Source organism: Equus asinus, chromosome 9, assembly GCF_041296235.1.
Source record: "Equus asinus isolate D_3611 breed Donkey chromosome 9, EquAss-T2T_v2, whole genome shotgun sequence".
Taxonomy (NCBI): Eukaryota; Metazoa; Chordata; class Mammalia; order Perissodactyla; family Equidae; genus Equus; species Equus asinus.
In genome coordinates, this window is record NC_091798.1 from 46320748 (window position 1) to 46342169 (window position 21422).

General features: G+C 38.6%; 1 protein-coding gene across 3 annotated transcripts in view; it reads right to left on the reverse strand.

The window, feature by feature from the left end:
- Positions 1-1508: 1508 nt before the first annotated feature.
- The window catches only part of SLC22A4 (solute carrier family 22 member 4), a 60069-nt gene continuing 40155 nt past the window's right edge, over positions 1509-21422 (reverse strand). For 2 of the 3 annotated variants that reach the window (XM_014856784.3, XM_070517415.1), the window contains exons 9-10: positions 7269-7404; positions 1509-4438 (exon numbers count right to left, since the gene is read on the reverse strand). In XM_014856784.3, coding sequence (XP_014712270.1) covers positions 4363-4438; positions 7269-7404 — 212 coding nt within the window. In that variant the 3' untranslated portion in view covers positions 1509-4362. Of the gene's footprint in view, positions 4439-7268; positions 7405-10741; positions 10909-21422 lie in introns of all 3 variants that reach the window. The other variant, XR_011505829.1, reaches the window with a different exon arrangement.

Sequence of the window (21422 nt, forward strand, 5' to 3'; positions counted from 1 at the left end):
TCGTGACATTGGATTTTCCAAAAAAGGAAGAGGACCAAAGACTAAGTTCTGGGCACTCCAGTGGTGAGCATTGGAAGAGATGAGGAAGAAGCAGCAAAAGAGATTGTGAAGAAGCAGCCAACAAAGTACGAGGAAAACCAAGCAAATGTGGTATCCTAGGAAGCATTTCAAGGAAAGAGAAATCAGTTTGTCTGATGCCTTGAGAGAGCTGGTAATATGAGGACTATGAATTGACCATTGGATTAAAAAACATGCAGATCATTGAGGACCTTGAGAAAAACTGTTCTGGTGGAGAGGTGGGGGCTAAAGCTTAACTGTGGTGGGTTCAAGAGGTAACTGGAAGAAGAAAATTAGAAGTAGCAAGTATAGAGTCATCTTTTGAGTAGTTTTGCTATAAAGAGTCAAGGTGAAATGGGGCAGTAGTCAAAGGCAGAAGTGGGGTCAAGAGAGAGCTTTTTCATCATTGTAGAAATAACAGCATATTTGCATGGTGAATGAGAAAGATCCAGCAGGAAGGGAAAAGAGTGAATGATGGGGCAGAGAGTCAGGAGAATTGCTGGAGCAATGTTCTTGAGTAGTAAGGGGGCAGGGGCACCAAGTGCATAAGGAGAGAGAGAGAGAGAAAGAGAGAGAGAGAGAAAGAGAGAGAGAGAGAAAGAGAGAGAGAGAGAAAGCCTGCGCTAGGTGCAGAAACCGTTTATCTCAAGTAACAGGAGAAAAGTCAGACCGTGTGGGTACAGATGCAGTTAGGTTGATGGATTACAGTGGTAAGAGTTTATGGAAGTTCTCGCCCATTACTTCTATTTTCTAGCTAGATAAAAAGCGAAGGCATAGCTGAGGGCAGGCATGGGGAGGAGATGTTGGAGTTCTGAAGAGAGAGGTCACTGAGGGCAGAGAATGCACCAAATGGAGCATGACTGTCAGTCAGCAATAAAGTTCCTCTTGAAATGGCTGATGATTAATTTAAAGTGAAGCCAGGCAGCATGTTTGCATATTTTTTCCAGCTACATTTAGCTGTGCAGGTGCCGGTGGGAAGTAGGAAGGGGGTTGGATTTAACCAGCATTGCAGTTTGCCCCAAAGGGTAAGGTGGATTAAGAAAGGGTCAAGGAAGTTGATTATAATGATTAACTATGGAATTTAGCGAGATGAGAGAGAGAGAAAACATCTAAGTCTGCCAGGCATGGGCTAAATATGTGCATTATCTCATGTAATCCCCATAGCCAGCCCATGAAACTGCTATTAGCCTCTTTTTACAAATTAAGAAGCTGAGGTTTGGGATGACTATAACTTGCTCCAGGCCACACAGCTGATAAGTGACAGAGCCAGCATCAAGCCCAGGAGCACTAGTCTCCAGAGGCTGTGCACTTAACCTTCCTGCTGTCTGGAGCATTAGCAGTATTTTCGGTCTGTTTCTGGGCTACCTGTCCTATTTCACTGATTTATCTTTCCTTGTGTTTTTAAATCTGTGAGGGAATATTTAACCTTACCACTCTTTTTTTTTTTTTTTCAAAAATTTTGTAGCCAATCTTGCATACTTATTCTTTCAGATGTCTTTTAGAATTCTCTTTTAAGTTCCTAAAATATGTCATTGAAATACTAATTTTAATTACGTTATGGTAGTAAATTAATTTGGTAAGAATGGCAGGTTCACAGCATTCATTCTACTCATTCAGGAACTGGCATGTCTCCATTTAAGTCTTAATTAAATGGAATAATTTTTTCACTTAGGTTTTATACATTTCTTATTAAGATTATTTCTCTGTATTTTATGTTTTTATGACTATTATGAATGGATCCTGTTTTTTTCCAGTGTATTTTCCAGGTGGTTATTTCTAATACATAAAAATTTGCTGATTTATGGACACTTCTTATATGCCTCCACTTAAACTGAACCTCTTAAATGTAAGAATTTTCAGTTAATTCTCTCGGATTTTAAAAGTAGAATATCATTATATGCTCCTCATAATATTGATAATTTTGTCTATTTTCTAATAGTTTTACTTCTTATCTATAATATATACTATGGTTATAGTTATTAACATATGCCCAAAAATGTTGAAAGTAAAAGGTGCTAAATCATGTATCCATATAGTTTCTGTTAATGGGATGCCTCTAGTATTTCACTCTAACATGCAGTGTAATATTGGCTGTCAGTCTGAGATTGATATTCATAAGCAAGCTCAGGAAGTTGCCTTGTGGAACTAATTTTAAAAGCAGTTTTTAAAAATCAGGAATATATCTTGAATTTAATCAAATACCACTTTGGCATGTGTTCATCTACTTTGTCTTTGAACTACGAAAGAGAGAATCATTTGTGTACTTGTTGCCTTTATATAAACAGATTTTTTAAAAAGTCATCTCTTACTACTACAAAATATAAAACACCTGTACAAACAGTAATAAAAGTTAATTATCAATCCTTATTTTTTATATTTTGAAAAAGCTTTAAGAGCATTTAATATTTAGGTATTTAAAAATTCAAATGTCAAGGTATGAAACATAATATTTTCACCAAGCTAGAGTTACAAAGTACTTTAATTAAAATGAATATTTATCAAATGCCTGTTACATGCAAGAAAGCACGATGCTAAGCAGCACTACGGAGGATAGAAAGATAAACAAGAGAAAGTCCCTGGCAACAAGACAAGAGGCAGATTGAGTGAGGGTAACAAGTACCACAAGAGCACAGAGGAGTCACAGTTACTGTTGGTGGGAAGGAAGTTCAAGGAGAGCTTCTAGAGAAGCAACATGACTCTCTCGCTCTCGGTGGGAGAGGCGGCCCAGTGCCCTGCGGGGGAGACGGAAAGACATTCCAGACAGGTTGCGTCAACAGGGGAGAGAAAAGCACTGGGTGGCTAAAGCTGTGCACCTGCGTCCCCAGTGACAAAGCATAAACTATTCGAAGACATTCTAGTGGATTTTAAAGTAACAATCAAAAGGTAGGATCAGTGTGTCAGTGCTTCAGGTATAAAACGTGTAAGAAATATGGCAATATAGAGAAAAAATTCTGAGTTAACCGGGAAAGTTCAAGATAAGGATCTTAATATAAGGACAGTTTATCAAGATGTTATATCAAAGGTTCCTTTGAAAAATTTTTCCATAGTGAAAATCTGCATTTGGGGATAGTTATTTTTAGGAGATGATGCCACAAAGCAGCATCAAAAACTAGTGGCTGCCTATTCCTACGAGTGCACCGTGGCACTGGATACGTTAAAGGGTCAGTAGCTTGTCACCGTGCTGCTCTCAGAGAAGCCACTTTCAATGAAAGCGTGCTGCCCCGAGTCTCCAGGAGTAACTTCTTGCTATGTTAACATCTCAGCATGCCTAAACCATGGCGAGATACAGAGCTGACATTTATTTTCTGAGCTTACAGGAACACATTATCCCATTAGTCTTTTATCTTTTATGCTGCTCATTCGTGGAACTGAGGTTCCACTGTTGCTGACTGCTGAAGAGAATGCAGCTGCATAGTGTGCTTAGAAGGTAAGTATTGATGGAAAGAACTGTTTTAAAAGCCTCTCCAGATTGTTGGTGTGGACAGCCTTTGTCCTGGGTGCTGACCCTTCTAGGCTGTGGGGCACAGAAGCCATCTCTACCAATCCAACTGGTTTGTGCAGTTTTCCTGATTCTCTGTTCACCAGCAAAATAACCAGTCCTAGGAAACAGAAGGCTTAGTCACATGCTCCAAGAGAGCACAACAACTGTGCATGATTCAATAGGCTGTGAGCTGTAGCTGTTGGAATTACAGCTAGGAACTGTCTCGGTTCCCCTCTTAAAGGCCAGCATGCCATATGAGCCAGGCTACTTGATCTCTTGCTGCATTTCACTAGTAACACTATTAATAACTGCCATCAGTTCCTCTCAGAGGAGTACATAAAAGTTTCTGGATAGGAATACTGCATATAATCATTTGGTTACAGCAGTAAATGAGCTCAATTTGAAAGCTACTGTGATTTTGAATGTGCTGGTTCACTTATACATACACACATGCACAGTTGCCACCTGATAGTTATGTTAATATAGTGACATTCTTTTTCTTTGGATAGTATTTGTATGTTTAGAAATGTATTAATCTTTATATGGATTTACCAATCCTTGACCAACACATTTTCAAAAAATCTTGCAAACCCATTTCATCAAATTCCTTACTAAGGAGAATGCTCTAGAAATGGTTCATTTTTAAAATAAGGAGGCTATCTGGAAGAGTGGTCCAGAGTTTGCTATATGACAAGCATTTCTCAACAGCAAGGTCTGTTTTAGTGTTAATCGTTATAGTCAGTCCATTTCATCAGGAAAGGCGTTGGTTTCTTCAGAGCCTTATGTATCTGTTTTTCAGTTCACCAAATGGGGTGGAAATTTTATCAGAATGAAGTTATTAGAATCTTGGGATTTTCTTCTTTGTCCATGGAATCTTTTGTTTTTCCCCCAGATCTGAACCTGAAAATAAGATAGTGCTAAACAAAATTAAATATTCGAGATTCTCTTCCTCAAAATGCCAGACTGACACTGAAAAACACTTCTCCAGTTAATGAACAAGTAATTATTTTAACTCCAATAAGAACCTCATGAGTCTAGAACTAATATTTTCTGATTTTGAATATTTGGAGCCATTTTCTTTCTTTCTTTTTTTTTTTTTAAAGGAGGTACCCCCCCCCCGCCCCCCACCTTTGGTGAGGAAGATTGGCAACAGGTATTACCTCAGGGCCAATCTTCCTCACCAAGAAAAAAAAATTTGGCCAAGATTGGCCCTGAGCTAGCATCTGTTGCCAATCTTCATCTTTTTTTTTTTCTTTTTCCCCCCAAAGCCCCAGCACATAGCGCAACTCTCCTGGTTGTGGGTCATTCTAGTTCTGCTCTGTGGGATGCCTCCACAGCATGGCTTGATGAGTGTTGTGTAGGTCTGTGCCCAGGATCCAAATTGGCGAACCCCTAGCTGCCGAAGCGGAATGCACGAACTTAACCACGCGGCCATGGGGCTGCCTCCCTGGAGCCATCTTAGTTAAACATAAACAAAACCCAGAATTTATACTTTTTCACAGTTTCTCTGAGGAAGAGATAAGAGGGGTAAGCGTGAAGTTCCTGGCAAGTTAAAGTCGATACTGAAGTCATTCTATCATTAGAAGAAAAGAGTTTATCAAAAGTGGGCACCTTTGCTGTTCCTGTTCTGTCAGAGATCAGACTCCAGACTCCATTCACACATAGGCTTATCTTTATCATGGCCAGGCACTAAAAACATGTTATCTCATATAACCTCACAATAGCCATATGAATTACTCCACTAAAATAGATGGGAATACTGAGGTTTAGTGAAAATTAAGTAATTTGCCCAAATTTATACAATAGTTTTGGGATTTAAAGTCCGGCAGTTTCACTTTAGAATCTAAACTCCTCCCACCATACAACTAATGTTTTAAATGTTTGCCAATCTGTGATATCATAGAAAGATATTTGTTTTGTCCCCAATCCTGGCACAGAACTCCTAACTCCTGTGTACTTTCCTGAGTGACAGGGGTAATAGGAGTGTCTTGTCTTTTATTCTAGTGAAGAGACTCTCAGCAGGGCCCCTACATAACTTCAGGATGGGGACACGTGGCCAGAAAAGCCAAGCCTTGATTAGAAGCCTGGAACTTTCAGCCCCACCCCTAACCTCTGAAGACGGGAGAGGAGCTGGAGATCAAATTACTAATTTCTCAGGCCAGCCCCAGTTGCCTAGTGGTTAAGTTCAGCACTCTCTGCTTCGGTGGCCCAGGTTTGGATCCCAAGCATGGACCTACATCACATGGCTGTTAGCAGCCACGCTGTGGTGGTGGCTCGCATAAAAAAAGAAAAAAGAGGAAGATTGGCAACAGATGTTAGCTCAGGGTGATTCTTCCTCAGCAAAAAACAGAAAAAAATATATATAATGCCTATGTGATGAAACCTCCATAAAACCTCCTAAACAGTGGGGTTCAAAGAGCTTCTGAATTGGGGAACACATCCCTGTGCCAGGATGCTTGTGCTCCCCAACTCCACAGGGACAGAAGTGCCTACGTTCTGGACTTCTCTGAATCTCACCCTGTGTACATCTTTATCTGGCTGTTCATTTGTATCCTTCATAATAAATTTGTGATAGTAAGGAGAGTGTATTCCTGAGTACTGTGAGTCATTCTAGAAAATTACTGAACTCGAGGAAGGGGGTTGTGGAAACACCCAATTTTGTAGCCAAGTTGGACAGAAGGGTGGATAACCCGGGGACCTCTTACTTGACACTGGCATCTGAAGTGAGGGCAGTCTTGTGGGACTGAGCCCTTAAACCTGTGGAGTCTGATGTAGATTCCAGATAGTTAGTGTTAGAATTGAATTAAATTATGGGACACTCAGTTGGTGTTAGAATTAGTTGGTGTCAGGAGAAAAATATCCTCACACAAACTCATAGGCCAAAAAAATGATATTGAATTGTTTTATTTTATATTTCTTTATTAATGTAGATCATATTTTTTTATGTATCCATCTGCCACTGAAACTGCTTGTTCACGTCCTTTGTCAGTTTCCTTACTATTGTTTGTCATTTTCCGACTGATCGCTAAGAGCTTCCTATATATTAGGTGTATTAGCCCTAAGTCTGTATCGTGTGTTGCAAATATTTTTCCTCTAGCTTGTTCACCTTTGTCTTTATTTATGGTTTCTTTTTGCCGTGCCAACAATTTCTTCTTTTTGTTTTTAGTGAGGGAGATTGGCTTTGAGCTAACATCTGTTGCCAATCTTCCTCTATTTTGTATGTGGGATGCCACCATAGCATGGCTTCACAAGTGGTATGTATGTCTGTGCCTGGGATCTGAACCCGCGAACCCCGGGCCTCCAAAGTGAATCACGTCAACTTAACCACTATGCCACTGGGCTGGCCCCAGTGATTTTACATTTTTAATCTTTCTGGGATTTATCTTAATGTATTTTGAAATAGGATTCAAGTTTTTGTATTTGTCCAAAAAGGCTAGCTGAATGTTCTAACAACTTTTACTGAATAATCTAAATTCTTCCCACTTATTTTGAATTGCTTCTTTTTATAATACACTGAACTCTCATATTTTCTTGGGTTTAATTCTGAACTCTCTTTTTTCTATTGATTTCTATTCCTATAGCATTATCACACTGTTTTAATTACCACTGCCTAATAATATGCTTTATTATCTGATAGAGCTACTCTCCACTTCTTCAGAAACTTCCTAGCTATTCTTGCAGGTTTATTCTTTTTGAGGAATTTTGGTATCTTTTTTTAAGTTCCACTTACCCTTTCACTTTCTGCATCTGCTCTAAGGTCTCTGGTAGGGCCATTCCAAAACTTTCAGGGAAAAAAAGTGTGATGATTCCGTTCAGGACAGTCAGGCTGCCCATGAGGATGTAGGGCAGAACTCTGTTGTAAGCACCTGTAAGGCATGGAAACATCAGTTAGATATAGGGATTCTCCAGATGCTCTTGAGAAGCATTTTGTAAAGATGGCAAACAGTATTTGAAAGAAGTTTTAAATCTGAATATTTTCAGAAGGAAAAATATTCAAAAGATCACAGTTTCGTTTTGGCAGATGCCATTGCCTTTGGCAGATCATGTGTCTACTTGATTTTGCATTTTCCTAAGGTCTTTCATGTCAACTGGTATCCTCTAAGCTACTACATAATCACGTGTGACAGATGTTCCTTTGATAGAAATCTTGGCCTACTAAAGTTCTCCTCTTACGTGGAGGTAATTGGAGATGGGGGATGGGAGGATATCAAGGGGAAAGAGGTTGACTAGGATGTTTCAGGGACAGGTATTGGCTCTTTTGACTGGTGTGATCTTTGTTTTTGCCCAAATCAGTAGGCCATAGTGGAAAGATAGGTCCACAGAGCCATGAGACTCTTAAAAAATTCTAAGTAATATGTTCAATCCAATTTAAATCCATAAATGTCGGGCACCATAAAAGCACTGTGCCTAGCTTTGGTTTCTTTTTGCAGCATTTATATGTCTTGGTTTTATATGTGATTGGAAGAACACTCCACCTCTTCTTTATTTGATGTTACTCAGACAGTGTTACTGCACAAAACTGGGGTTCTCTTGCCCAATGTGCATTAAAAAAGCCAATTAATTACGGAATTAGCTTTTGGGAAAAGAAATCAGCTTTATTGTGCAAGATCTATCTGCAGGGAGACAGGGGGCATGTGCTCTTAGATCTCTCTCCCCAATTCAGGATTTGGTGCAAAATTTAAGAGGTTAGGGAGAAGAGGCTGGCACACATAAATGCTGGTGGGGCAGGTTTTGATTGGTGAGCTTCAAGCATTTATGGTAAGGTTCTAAACATTTATGGTAAGGTAGGGAAGAAACTTTAACACTGGATCTTCCTGAATGATGGTTCCCTCACTTCTGATAAAGTCCAGCTTTTAAGTTCTGATCATGTCCCAGTCCTTTGCTTCCAGGGTGAGGAGAATCTTTGGTTCTGTTGTCATTTCAGATCAAAATTTCTTCTACACATGCTCTGGCTATGTGACTTTGCAAATTTTCTGAAAGACAATTTCCTAATCCCTCTGTTGATAAGATGGGGTTAGTTGAACCAATCCTGGAGGGCCCATGGTTATAAATCCCCCCTTTTTGTTGTTCATTCCTCAATCTTGAGGGCTATAGGTGACGACTGCTTGAGCTTCTTCCTGCTGATAAGGGGTGACAGTTGTTCCCTCTCATTGAACCAGTCTCTTGGTAAGACAGGGATGCAGGTGGGCTCCCAAAGTTAAGCCTATAGTGTGTAAAGTAACCAGGTATTTAATAAGAAGCATTTCTAGAGAAACAAAAATAAAAACAAGGTTAATGGTTGGAGCAAATTATAAACCAGTTCCTGAGCCCAGGGGGAAGCCAGTCAAAACGTTTCTACATGTCAGCATCAAAGCATCTTTTTCAGCTTGAAATGTCTCTGATGATGTCATCAGGTGTTCAAGTATCTTTCTGAGTGGCTTACACAGCAATAGGCATGAATCACGCTTAAGTTTATATCAAGTTGTTCAGCTTCAGTTTGCAGGGCTTCAGGAAAAAGGATGGTTTCAGTTCTCAATGATTCCAAATGAAAATGATGACAAAACCCTGAAAATGTTAGTTTGGAGATTTGTAGCCAGATATTTCAGGAGACTAGAATTCAGGATCCAGTTCAGTTTACAGATATTAAAAAAAAAAAAAACCCTCAAAGACGATTATCAGAACTAGAATCTAATATCCATGAATATGTACTATAGTTTCTATTGAAACATAATTTTTCTCGCTAAAGTTGCCTGCATTTTTACCAAAGATAGCCAAGCTAGGGCTCATTGGTTGGCAAAATAAATCTAGTTTCAATAAACTTGGCCCAATTATTTACATAAGTACAGCAAGAATAGCAATTGATCATATAGGCTCTTTTATATCTGATTTTCATTTAAAAATCTCAGACTGAACTGTAAAGGCCTTTCAAGGCAGGAAAACCAAGCCAAGGACTTGTCATCAGGCTCTGCTTGCAATACCTACAGATTTGGGTGAATTCCTCTCTTCTTTTGAGGTTCCCCCAAATATCCTGAGATTCTTTGTACCCACCAGGGGAAATGACCTTCTTTACTCACCTGGTAAGGTTAATGGGAACCTGTAAGCAAGGTACTAGGCCAATATTTCCAAGTGGCTTTATTCCATGAAGTCAATCTTTGTTCCTCAAAAGCCATCTGGTCATATCTGAGTCCATGCATGGCTGTCTCAAATATGACATTCCAGCCAAGGCCTTGGTAATATAACCAATGTTTCCAATTGTGTCCTGCTATAAGGAGATCAGATTCTTATTGAACTTATGCAAATAACAATATTGCCATGAAAAATAAGAATGTTCACTCATCAAGAGTTTCCAAATTCTGGAGGTATCAGGTAGGGAGAAAAAGGTAAATGTTTCAATTATGCTTACAAAGTTAGAATTTACCAAATTTCTATAAGTCATAGTTAGCTTAAAAGAAAAGGGAAAAAGGTTTCCTTAAATCTGAAAAAAGAGAACATTAAAAATCAGTAATATCTCAAATGAAAAGTCATAAAAATTATAATCATCCTCATTAATTAATTCAGTCCTGTGTAATCAGTTCTTGATCTTAATCCTCTGTTAGCAGCTTTATGAGGCCATCAGTTTCTCTGTTAAAGTTGTGTCATTTCTTACCCAGGTCAGTTTTATAATCTGAAAGTTCTCAGAAATCTGTATTCTAGGGTATGTGTCAAAGTCCTTTCCACAAATCTCTCTGAAGATAAGACATTTGTAAAAGCAGAGTAAAACAAAACAGTCTGTAAATGACAAAAGACTTAAAAATGGCAATTGACAAAGAAACTTGGTTATTTCTGTGACATACAACACTTTAAGATAATAACTAGAATTATGGCTGACAACCAGGACAGATCAGAATTTTAGGAATGTTATATAATTTTTAAAACACTCATATCAATAACATTTACTCACATAATATCATAGGTTCCTATGAAACAATGCTTTGTTATCCATTTAACCATGGTAACAATGAAAGATTTTCAGGCAAATGCAGAAAATTAAATAGGTATAAGAAAAACTTTAGTGCCTGTGATTAAAGTCCTGATAAAAAACGATACAGGAAATTAATTTTGATAAAACATAAAATCCCTACCCTTCTGGTAAACTACTCAAAGACAAATATCTTTCATAATCTCTTTATCAAGAGGTGACTAAAAGTTTAAGAAAATTATCCTTTTAAGAGAGAAAACCAGGACCTGGCTCTGTAGCAGAGTGGTTAAGTTCAGCATGCTCTGCTTTGGTGACCTGGGGTTCGCAGGCTCAGATCTTGGGTATGGACCTATGCCACTCATCAGCCATGTTGTGGTGATGACCCACATATAAAGTGGAGGAAGATTGGCATGGACGTTATCTCAGGGCTAATCTTCCTCAGTGAAAAAAAAAAAAAGAAAGAGAGAAAACTAAATTTTAATTTTTGCACCAGCTTACTTTTATATTAAAACTCATGTACTTAATTAAATTCATTTTGATCTTAGCCAACTTGACCATGCATAAAACTCTTTCCTCAGGGTTTCTCTTCAACAAACCTTCTATAACTTTCTTTTTACATTCAGAACTTGTCCCATGCCTTCTTTCTTTCTTTAGGACAAATTTATCTTTCTTAACAAAACAAACAAAAATATTTCCATTCTTTATACCTTCTTTACTGAGAACTCATATCTTACTTTCCTTGAATACAAAGATGTTTTCCTTATTAATTTTAGTAGCTTTAATCCCATATATTAATTAGAATTCTTAACCCTTACAGACCTTTATTTTTACTGAAAACTAAGAAGTAAGCAATTATGAACTTTTACATTAGCCTTCTGTGGCTTGGCAAGTTTATAAACACTTTTCATAATTTCTAGAAACATGCTACTTCATAGTACAATTTTTAATAAAACAAGACACATTTACTAATACAGCCAAACATCTTTTAGTTTCTCTATAATAAGAAGCCAAATGTAGATAAACTTAGACATGTTTAGCAATAGTTTCAGTATTTTTGTCTTGTTTGAAAGTGGCCTAGATATTCAATGAATTTTTCATCATTTAATTTCACTTAGCAAAACTTCAGAGTTTCAAGTTACCAAAGAGATTTTGGAAGTTATTTTAAACATACATGCCATAACACAGAATTATTGTTAAAAGGTTCACCCAACGCTTTTATCTTTTTCACATCTATTTAGTTTACTTGTTCCCAATAATTATTGTTCCCAATAATTATTTAGATTGCTTCCAAAACTTCATGAGACATTAGGCAAAATTAGCTATCACTGTAAGTTATTATTTTTGCTAACCAGTTTTGTAACAGAGATACCATCAGCTTATTTGACCAATAAATGTAGAATAAAAGCTGCATCATATCCACTGCTGATAATTCTAAGGACATGTTCATTTTAATCAAACCAACAATCTTAAATAAGCTTTCATGTATCAAAGATTAATTTATATCAGGTTAACTTGAAAGACATTTGGGTTAGTTTCTATAACATTTAGAAATAATTTATATAAGTGTTTACTTTAAGCCAATTGAATAGTACTCTTTAGAAATTACACCATCTGAAGGTAAGATATCACACATATATAACAAACAAATAGGCACACATACACAGAGATTCCACAGCTATTGTTTAAAAATTACTGCAAGGAATCAGGTACAGTAACATAAGGGTCACTAGTTATGAAAGAATAATTGAATCCAAATTTTGTTTCAAGCTTTTTTACTAGTATTTGTGGAGAAGACACCCAAGATGCTAGATGTTGGGTGAAGTGCTCTTCTAGCTGTTTTTCTTTCCTTTTTCCCTTTTCCCCCCTTCAGTCTTATGAATTGGTAAAGAGCTAGATAGCTCCTGGAGAGTTTGCAAGCTTTTGAGATAAGGGAAATGGGTGGAATCTGAACTACCTTTAGAGCTACATTTCCAGTCTTGCAAGGATTTTTTTTTTTTTGAGGAAGATTAGTCCTGAGCTAACTGCTGCCAATTCTCCTCTTTTTGCTGAGGAAGACTGGCCCCGTGCTAACATCCATGCCCATCTTCCTCTACTTTTTTTTATATGTGGGATGCCTACCACAGCATGGCTTGCCAAGTGGTGCCATGTCCGCACCTGGGATCTGAACCAGTGAACCCTGGGCCACCGAAGCGGAACGTGCAAAGTTAACCACTGTGCCACTGGGCTGGCCCTGCAAGGATGTTTTTAGGGACAGTTGCTCTTAATTCCTCAGAAATTGGGTTGTAACTAAATTATATTATAGGTTGATCTACCTGTCCAACTACATCATCCCCTAATTTGCTTCTTTCTGCCTGGGTGCTTAATTTTATCTTTAATTTAGGGAAGAAGGCCAGGAAAAAAATTCCTATCAGACTCCGAATATCAGCTTCCAGTTTGGCCTAATTTCTGTTTGTAAGTTGCTAACTCCTTTCAAATATCCTTTAGGTTTCAGCCAGGATGAGCAGTAATTATACCTGGCAGTATTGAACAACTCTAGTAATATTTAACATAGCAGTTTTCCAGGAAATCTCTGAGTCTCGTTAACTCTGGGAGGGGCTCATTTTGGGCCCTCTTTAGAAAGTAGATTATGGGATTTCTGTAAAGCAATGACCCAAAATAGGCTTTTCTTTTGGGTACCTTTTATAACTTAATTTTCTTTCAGCTTTTCGAAAAAAAAAAAAAAAGGTTATTTGGGAATTTTGAGGTCTGCATTTTGTTTTTTCTTTTTTTTGCTTGAGGAAGATTGTCCCTGAGTTAACATGTGTGCCAATCTTCTTCTGTTTTATATGTTGGACACAGCACAGCATGGCTTGATGAGTGGTGTGTAGGTCCATGCCCGGGATCCAAACTCACCAACCCTGGGTTGCTGAAACGGAGTGCACAAACTTAATCACGATGCCACTGGGCTGATCCTATGAAGTCTTTAATTTTAAGTGCACTTTTAAATAATCTTATCTAATAGAAACATTCCTTCTAATGACCAATGTAATTCCCCTGAGGCCGATGGCAGTTTGGCAGGATACTTAGCTGAGAAAGGGAATATAACCTGCATTTCTGTTTGACCAGCTCTGACCAAAAAAATGGGGTGCAACTGCATTTTTACCTCACCATATTTATGGGACCTCCAACCTGACAATTATTAAACCAAGCCCTCAGGACATGAAACAAGCTTGCTTGGTAAGATTCTGCAGTTCTTTGTAAACATTTACAACTTCTGAAAACTTTAGGTTTTCAATAACTGTGCCAGAAGGTGGAGCACTTGACTCTTTAAAGATTTCTTTGTTTCTCAGTTCAAAAGCTCAAAAGGAGCCCAAAGTGGCTGCTGTAATTTCAAATTATCTTGAGTTATCTTGCCAGCTGTTTACAGTTATTTCCATTTTAGAGGACTCTTTCCAAGGTTGCCACAACAAGGTAATTTATAAAGAGAGTTTATTATAGTCACCAAGAAACTCAGTCCCCAAAGAGCCAATTTTAACAAATAAAACAGTCAAACATAGACAAACATGAACAGACACAGGAATCCAACACTCTGGGACCCTACCCTAGAGTTCAGAATTTTAACTCGATCCTTTGAGTGCCCAGTGACTGTAACCCTTTTATATTGTTCCCTTTGAACCCACAATTCTAGCCTTGAGACTTTAACCCAGCAAAAATATCACCAGTGGGGAGTCTTAACCCATGAGCCTCATGAGATATTAGACAATTTTAGGCACAGGTGTGCTTTAACAAGGTCATTCACTCAAAAGATGTCTGCTCCTGGAGCTGTGTCTTCTCTCAAAAGGAAAAAGAGTGTCAAGGGGGCCTGGGGTACCATGGCAGGAAATGGGAATCCAATCAGCCAAGCCTCCAGACAAAAACTGTCTAGGCAGCCACTTGGGGTCAGTGAAAAGACACTGCACTCCACTGGGGGCTCCAGAGCCTCAGGCTAGTGGTCACAGGACCTTGTCCCTTTGTGGTTGCCAAAAACTATTACTGCACAAAATTGGGGTTCTCTTGCTTGATGAGCATAAAAAAGCCAATTAATTACGGCAACAGCTTTTGGGAAAAGAAATCAACTTTATTCTGCAAAATCGATCTGCAGGGAGACAGGGGGCATGTGCCCTCAGATCTGTCTCCCTGATTTAGGATTTGGGGTGAAATTTAAGAGGTTAGGGAGAACAGGCTGGCGTGTGGGGACAGGTCCCTGGTCGGTTTGCTTGGTGGGTTTCAAGCATTTACAGTAAGGTTTTACATTTATGATGGGATTCTAAATATTTATGGTAAGGTGAGGAAGAAATTTTAATACCAGGTCTTCCTGAATGATGGACCCCTCGCTTCTGATAAGATTCCAACTTTTTTTTTTGAGGAAGATTAGCCCTGAGCTAACATCCAGTGTCAACCCTTCTCTTTTTGCTGAGGAAGATTGGCCCTGAACTAACATCCTTGCCTCTCTTCCTCTACTTTATATGTGGGACGCCTACCACAGCATGGCTTGATAAGTGGTGCATAGGTCCATGCCCAGGATCCAAACCAGCGAACCCTGGGCCACCGAGGTGGAACGTTCGAACTTAACAACTATGCCATCAGGCCAGCTCCAAGAGTTCAACTTTTAAGGTCCAGTCATGTCCTGGTCCTTTAGTTCCATGGGGAGGAGAATCTTTGGTTCTGCGGTTATTTCAGGTCAAGATTTCTTCTGCACATGCTCTGGCTATGTGACTTTGCAAATTTTCTGACAGACAATTTCTTAATTACTCTGTGGATAAGATGGAGTCAGTTGAACTGATCCTGGAGGGCCCACAGTTACAACAGGAGAATAATAGATCCTCATGTTGCTTCCCTTCTGCATTCAGAGATTATAGCAGAACAACAAGCCCAAGAATTTTATTTGACAAAGACATTAATCTTGAAGCTTGTCTGATGCATCTGTGTCACCAACAGTGTATCTATCGTGGAATAGAAAGCTCTGTCTCAGATGCCTCCATTTCTTTTGTACCAATGGGCTACCGTTAGACCATATGAGCATAGTTTGAAAGTATGGGCAAGAACAAAGAGGAAATGACATCACTCTACACTAATAATGTGTTTTCTCAGGTGTTGTTCAAGACAGCTGTGCAGAGTATGTTTAAGATAGGAAAATGTTTCCCTTTCTCTATAAGGATTTAGAGTGTACCTTTTCTGAGAATTCATATAGCCTTTGGGGATGTGTACGTGTGTGTGTGTTTGAACCAGTAGGTAACCAATGGATGACTAGGAAGAATAAGGAAGTGTGTCTACATCTCACCAGTAGAGCCCCTAATGAGGATTTGGCTTGGAGTACCAGACCCTATATCCACTGAACATCCCACTGAAGCCCCTCTGTGGTGTTATTCTACATTGACAAATTTGATTACATAAAAACTAAAATTTCATGCATTGCAAAAATATCATAAAGTCACAATGTAAATGATAAACTAGGAAATAATATTTACAACATATATACAAAGGGCTAATTTCTTTCAATTGCAAAGAGCTCTCAAAAATCAAAACTAAAAAGCTGAATAAGCCTTTAGAAAGATGGGCAAAAGGGTGATGTCAGCAAAATGGTGGGGTGAGCTGACCCGGGACTCTCTCCCCTCCAAACTACAACCAAAAAAACCGGAACAACTGAATTTCAACCAATAACTCTAATACAGAGATTGTCAGAGACCCACAGCAGCAAGACGACAGAGGATGGAGAGGCTGCAGCCAGCCTCAGAGGAGCTGGAACCAGGTAAGAGAGAACTTTGCTCCCTCCCCTAGAGACTGGGATCGCTGCCGCGGGTGAAGGAAGGAGTGGGGGAGGGGCCGCGCATCCGGGGATCGCCCAGGACTCCCACCTCTGGTGCAGTGGAAACCCGCTGACGGGGGAAAGCTTCTGCATGCAGGGACCTCATCAAGCCAGGGCCCGAGGAGACCAAAGAGCAAGAGCTGATTGGAATCCAGGTCGGCACGAGAGAAAGTGCCCCACCTCCCCCAACCTGCAGTGCGCGCCTGCCATGGCGGCTGAAGGTGGAGGACTCAACGCATGGCTCTCGACCCCCATCTAGTGGCAACAGGCTGTAACTGCAACCGATTACTACCATCATGCGCAAAAACCGCTCCTCTACCATTCAGCAATTTATAAAAGCTCCAGACCAGAAGGAAAACAATAAAAACACAGAATTAAGTCCTGATGACTTGGAAATAGGTAAACTAAGTGAAAATGAGTTCAGAGTAGCTATCATCAAAAAACTCAATGAGGTAAAGGGAAATATAGACAAACAAGTCAATGAATTCTGGAATTACTTCACAAAAGAGATTGAAGCTATACAGAAGAATCAATCAGAAATACTAGAGATGAAAAATACAATGGATCAGATAAAACAGAATACAGATTCCCTGAATGCCCATGTACACACCATAGAGGAGCAAATTAGCATAATCAAAGATAGACAGGCTGAATGGCTCCAGACAGAGGAAGAAAGAGAACTGGGAATTTAAAAGAATGAGGAAAATCTCAGAGAAATAGTGGATTCAATGAGGAGAACCAATTTAAGAATCATTGGAATTCCTGAGGGTGTGGAAAATGAAAACGGAGCAGAAAGTGTGCTTACTGAAATTATAGAAGAGAACTTCCCAAATCTAGGGATTGAGGAGGAAATGTGTGTGGAGGAAGCTTTCAGATCTCCTAGATTGTGAATGTAAAAAGACCTACTGCAAGGCATATAGTAGTAAAACTGGCAAAAATGAAAGACAAAGAAAGAATACTCAGGGAAGCAAGACAGAAGAAAATAACCTACAAAGGAACTCCCATCAGACTTTCAGCGGATTTCTCTACAGAAACCTTACAAGCTAGGAGAGAATGGAATGACATATTCAAAACCTTAAAAGATAAAAATCTTCAGCCAAGAATACTCTATCCAGCAAAAATATCCTTCAGATATGACGGAGAAATTAAATATTTTCCAGACAAACAAAAGTTAAGGGAATTTGTAACCAAAAGTCCTCCACTGCAAGAAATCCTCAAGAAGGCTCTCATACCTGAAAAAAGAAGAAAAGGGAGAAAGGGGTCACAAACCACACAGTAGAGAGACAAATAGATAGAACCAGAATAGGATAGCAAATATTCAACTATAGCATTAGGATAAAGGTAAGGAAACCACCAAAGCAAAGACAATCTTATCACTCTAACCACAAACTCATAACACGAGTTGGAATAAGAGATGAAAATAATAATTTAGGAGGGGAAGAGCAAAGGGACTAAATCAGTCTAGGTCAAGTAGGTGAGAGACCACCAGAGAATGGACTATATTATACACGAGACTCTAAATACAAACTTCAGGGTAGCCACTAAACTGAAAAACAGAACAGAGCCACAAAACATAAATAAGGAAACATCTAAGAAACCCAGCATAAGAAATTGCAGAAGTAAATGGGTAGGCTAAAGCACACAGGACAAGAAACAAAGGTAACTCAGGAAAACCAGATAACGAGTGACAGAATGACAGCATTAAGCCCTCATGCATCAATAATCACCCTCAATGTAAACGGATTGAACTCTCCAATAAAAAGACACAGGGTGGCAAAATGGATTAAAGAACAAGATCCAACAATTTGTTGCCTCCAGGAAACACCTCAGCCCCAAGGACAAACACAGGCTCAGAGTGAAGGGGTGGAAGACAATACTTCAAGCTAATAGCAAGCAAAAGAAAGCAGGTGTTGCAATACTTATATCAGAAAAAACGGATTTCAAAATAAGGCAGGTAAAGAGAGACACAGAGGGACAATATATAATGATCAAAGGGACACTTCATCAAGAAGAAATAACGCTTATAAATATCTATGCACCCAACACAGGCGCACCAAAGTTCATAAAGCAACTATTAACAGACCTAAAGGAAGATGTTAAAAACAACATGATAATAGTAGGGTACCTCAACACCCCACTCATATCAATGGACAGATCATCCAGACGGAAAATCAACAAGGAATAGTGGAGCTAAACGAAAAGCTAAAACAATTGGACTTAATAGACATATATAGAACACTTCATCCAAAAACAGCAAAATATACATTCTTCTGAAGTGTGCATGGAACATTCTCAAGGATAGATGATATGTTGGGAAACAAGGCAAGCCTCTACAAATTTAAAAAAATTGAAATAATAACAAGCATCTTCTCCGATCATAATGCTATAAGGCTAGAAATTAATTACAAGAAAAAAGCTGAGAAAGGCACAAGGATATGGAGACTAAACAATATCCTATTGAACAAGCAATGGATCATTGAAGAAATTAAAGAAGAAATAAAAAAATACCTGGAGACAAATGAAAATGATAACATGCCATACCAACTCATATGGGATACAGCAAAAGCTGTATTAAGAGGAAAATTCATCGCAACACAGGCACATCTTAACAAACAAGAAAAATCCCAAATAAGCTATCTTAAACTATACCTAAGCGAATTAGAGAAAGAAGAACAAACAAAGCCCAAAGTCAGCAGAAGGAGAGAAATAATAAAAATCAGAGCACAAATAATGTTATTGAAATGAAAAAGGCAGTAGAAAGGATCAATGAAACAAAGAGCTGGTTCTTTGGGAAGATAAATAAAATTGACAAACTCCTAGCCAGACTTACAAAGAAAAAAAGGGAGAAAGCTCAAATAAACAAAATCAGAAATGAAAGAGGAGAAATAACAACAGACTCTGCAGAAATACAACGGATTATAAGAGAATACTATGAAAAACTATATGCCAACAAAATGGACAACCTAGAGGAAATGGATAAATTCTTGGACTCCTACAATCTCCCAAAGCTCACTCAAGAAGAGGCAGACAATTTGAACACACCAATCACAAGGAAAGAGATTGAAACAGCAATCAAAAACATCCCAAAGAATAAAACCCCAGGACCAGATGGCTATCCTGGGGAATTCTACCAAACTTTCAGAGAGGATTTAATACCTATCCTTTGCAAGCTATTCCAAAAAATTAGGGAGGATGGAACACTTCCTAACACATTCTACGAGGCCAACATCACGCTGATACCAAAGCCTGACAAGGACAGCACGAAAAAAGAGAACTACAGGCCAATATCACTGATGAACATAGATGCAAAAATTCTAAACAAAATTTTGGCAACCAGAATTCAGCAATTCATAAAAGGATCATACATCATGATCAAGTGGGATTCATACCAGGGACACGGGCATGGTTCAACATCCACAAATCAATCAACGTGATACACCACATCAACAAACTGAGGAATAAAGACCACATAATCATCTCAATAGATGCAGAGAAAGCATTTTACAAGATCCAACAGCCATTTATGATAAAAACTCTGAACAAAATGGGCATAGGAGGGAACTACCTCAACATAATAAAGGCCATATATGACAAACCCACAGCTAACATCATACTCAATGGGCAAAAACTGAGCACCATCCCCCTGAAAACAGGAACGAGACAAGGATGCCCTCTATCACCACTTTTATTTAACATAGTACTGGAGGTCCTGGCCAGAGCAATCAGGCAAGAAAAAGGAATAAAAGGAATCCATATAGGGAGGGAAGAAGTGAAACTCTCACTGTTTGCAGATGACATAATCTTATATATAGAAAACCCCAAAGAATCCATTGGAAAACTTTTAGAAGTAATCAACAACTACAGCAAAGTTGCAGGGTATAAAATCAATTTGCATAAATCAGTAGCATTTCTATATTCTAATAACGAACTAACAGAAAAAGAACTCAAGAACACAATACCATTCACAATCACTACAAAAAGAATAAAATACCTTGGGGTGAACTTAACTAAGGAAGTGAAAGACCTATACAATGAAAATTACAAGGCCTTTCTGAAAGAATTGGATGACGACATAAAGAGATGGAAAGACATTCCATGCACATGGATTGGAAGAATAAACATAGTTAAAATGTCCATTCTACCTAAAGCAATCTACAGATTCAACGCTATCCCAATCAGAATCCAAATGACATTCTTTACAGAATTAGAACAAAGAATCCTAAAATTCATATGGGGCAACAAAAGACCCCGAATTTCTAAAGCAATCCTGAGAAAAAAGAACAAAACGGGAGGCATCACAATCCCTGACTTCAAAACATACTACAAAGCTACAGTAATCAAAACAGCATGGTACTGGTACAAAAGCAGGTGCACAGATCAATGGAACAAATTGAAAGCCCAGAAATAAAACCACACATCTATGGACAGCTTATCTTCGACAAAGGAGCTGAGGGCATACAATGGAGAAAAGAAAGTCTTTTCAACAAACGGTGCTGGGAAAACTGGAAAGCCACATGTAAAAGAATGAAAATTGTTTCATTCTTTCTCACCATTCACCAAAATAAACTCAAAATGGATCAAAGACCTAAAGCTGAGACCTGAAACCATAAGGCTTCTAGAAGAAAATGTAGTCAGTACACTCTTTGACATCAGTATTAAAAGGATATTTTCGGACACCATGTCTTCTCAGAGAAGGTAAACAATAGAAAGAATAAACAAATGGGACTTCATCAGACTAAAGAGCTTCTTCAAAGCAAATGAAAACAGGATTGAAACAAAAAAAACAACCCACTAACTGGGAAAAAATATTTGCAAGTCATGTATCTGACAAAGGCTTAATATTCGTAATATATAAAGAACTCTCACAACTCAACAACAAAACATCAAACAACCCAATCAAAAAATGGGCTGGAGACATGAACAGACATTTCTCCAAAGAAGATATACGGATGGCCAATAGGCACATGAAAAGATGCTCATCATCGCTGATCATCAGGGAAATGCAAATCAAAACTACACTAAGATATCACCTTACACCCATTAGAATTCAAAAATATCTAAAACTAATAGTAACAAATGTTGGAGAGGTTGTGGAGAAAAAGGAACCCTCATACACTGCTGGT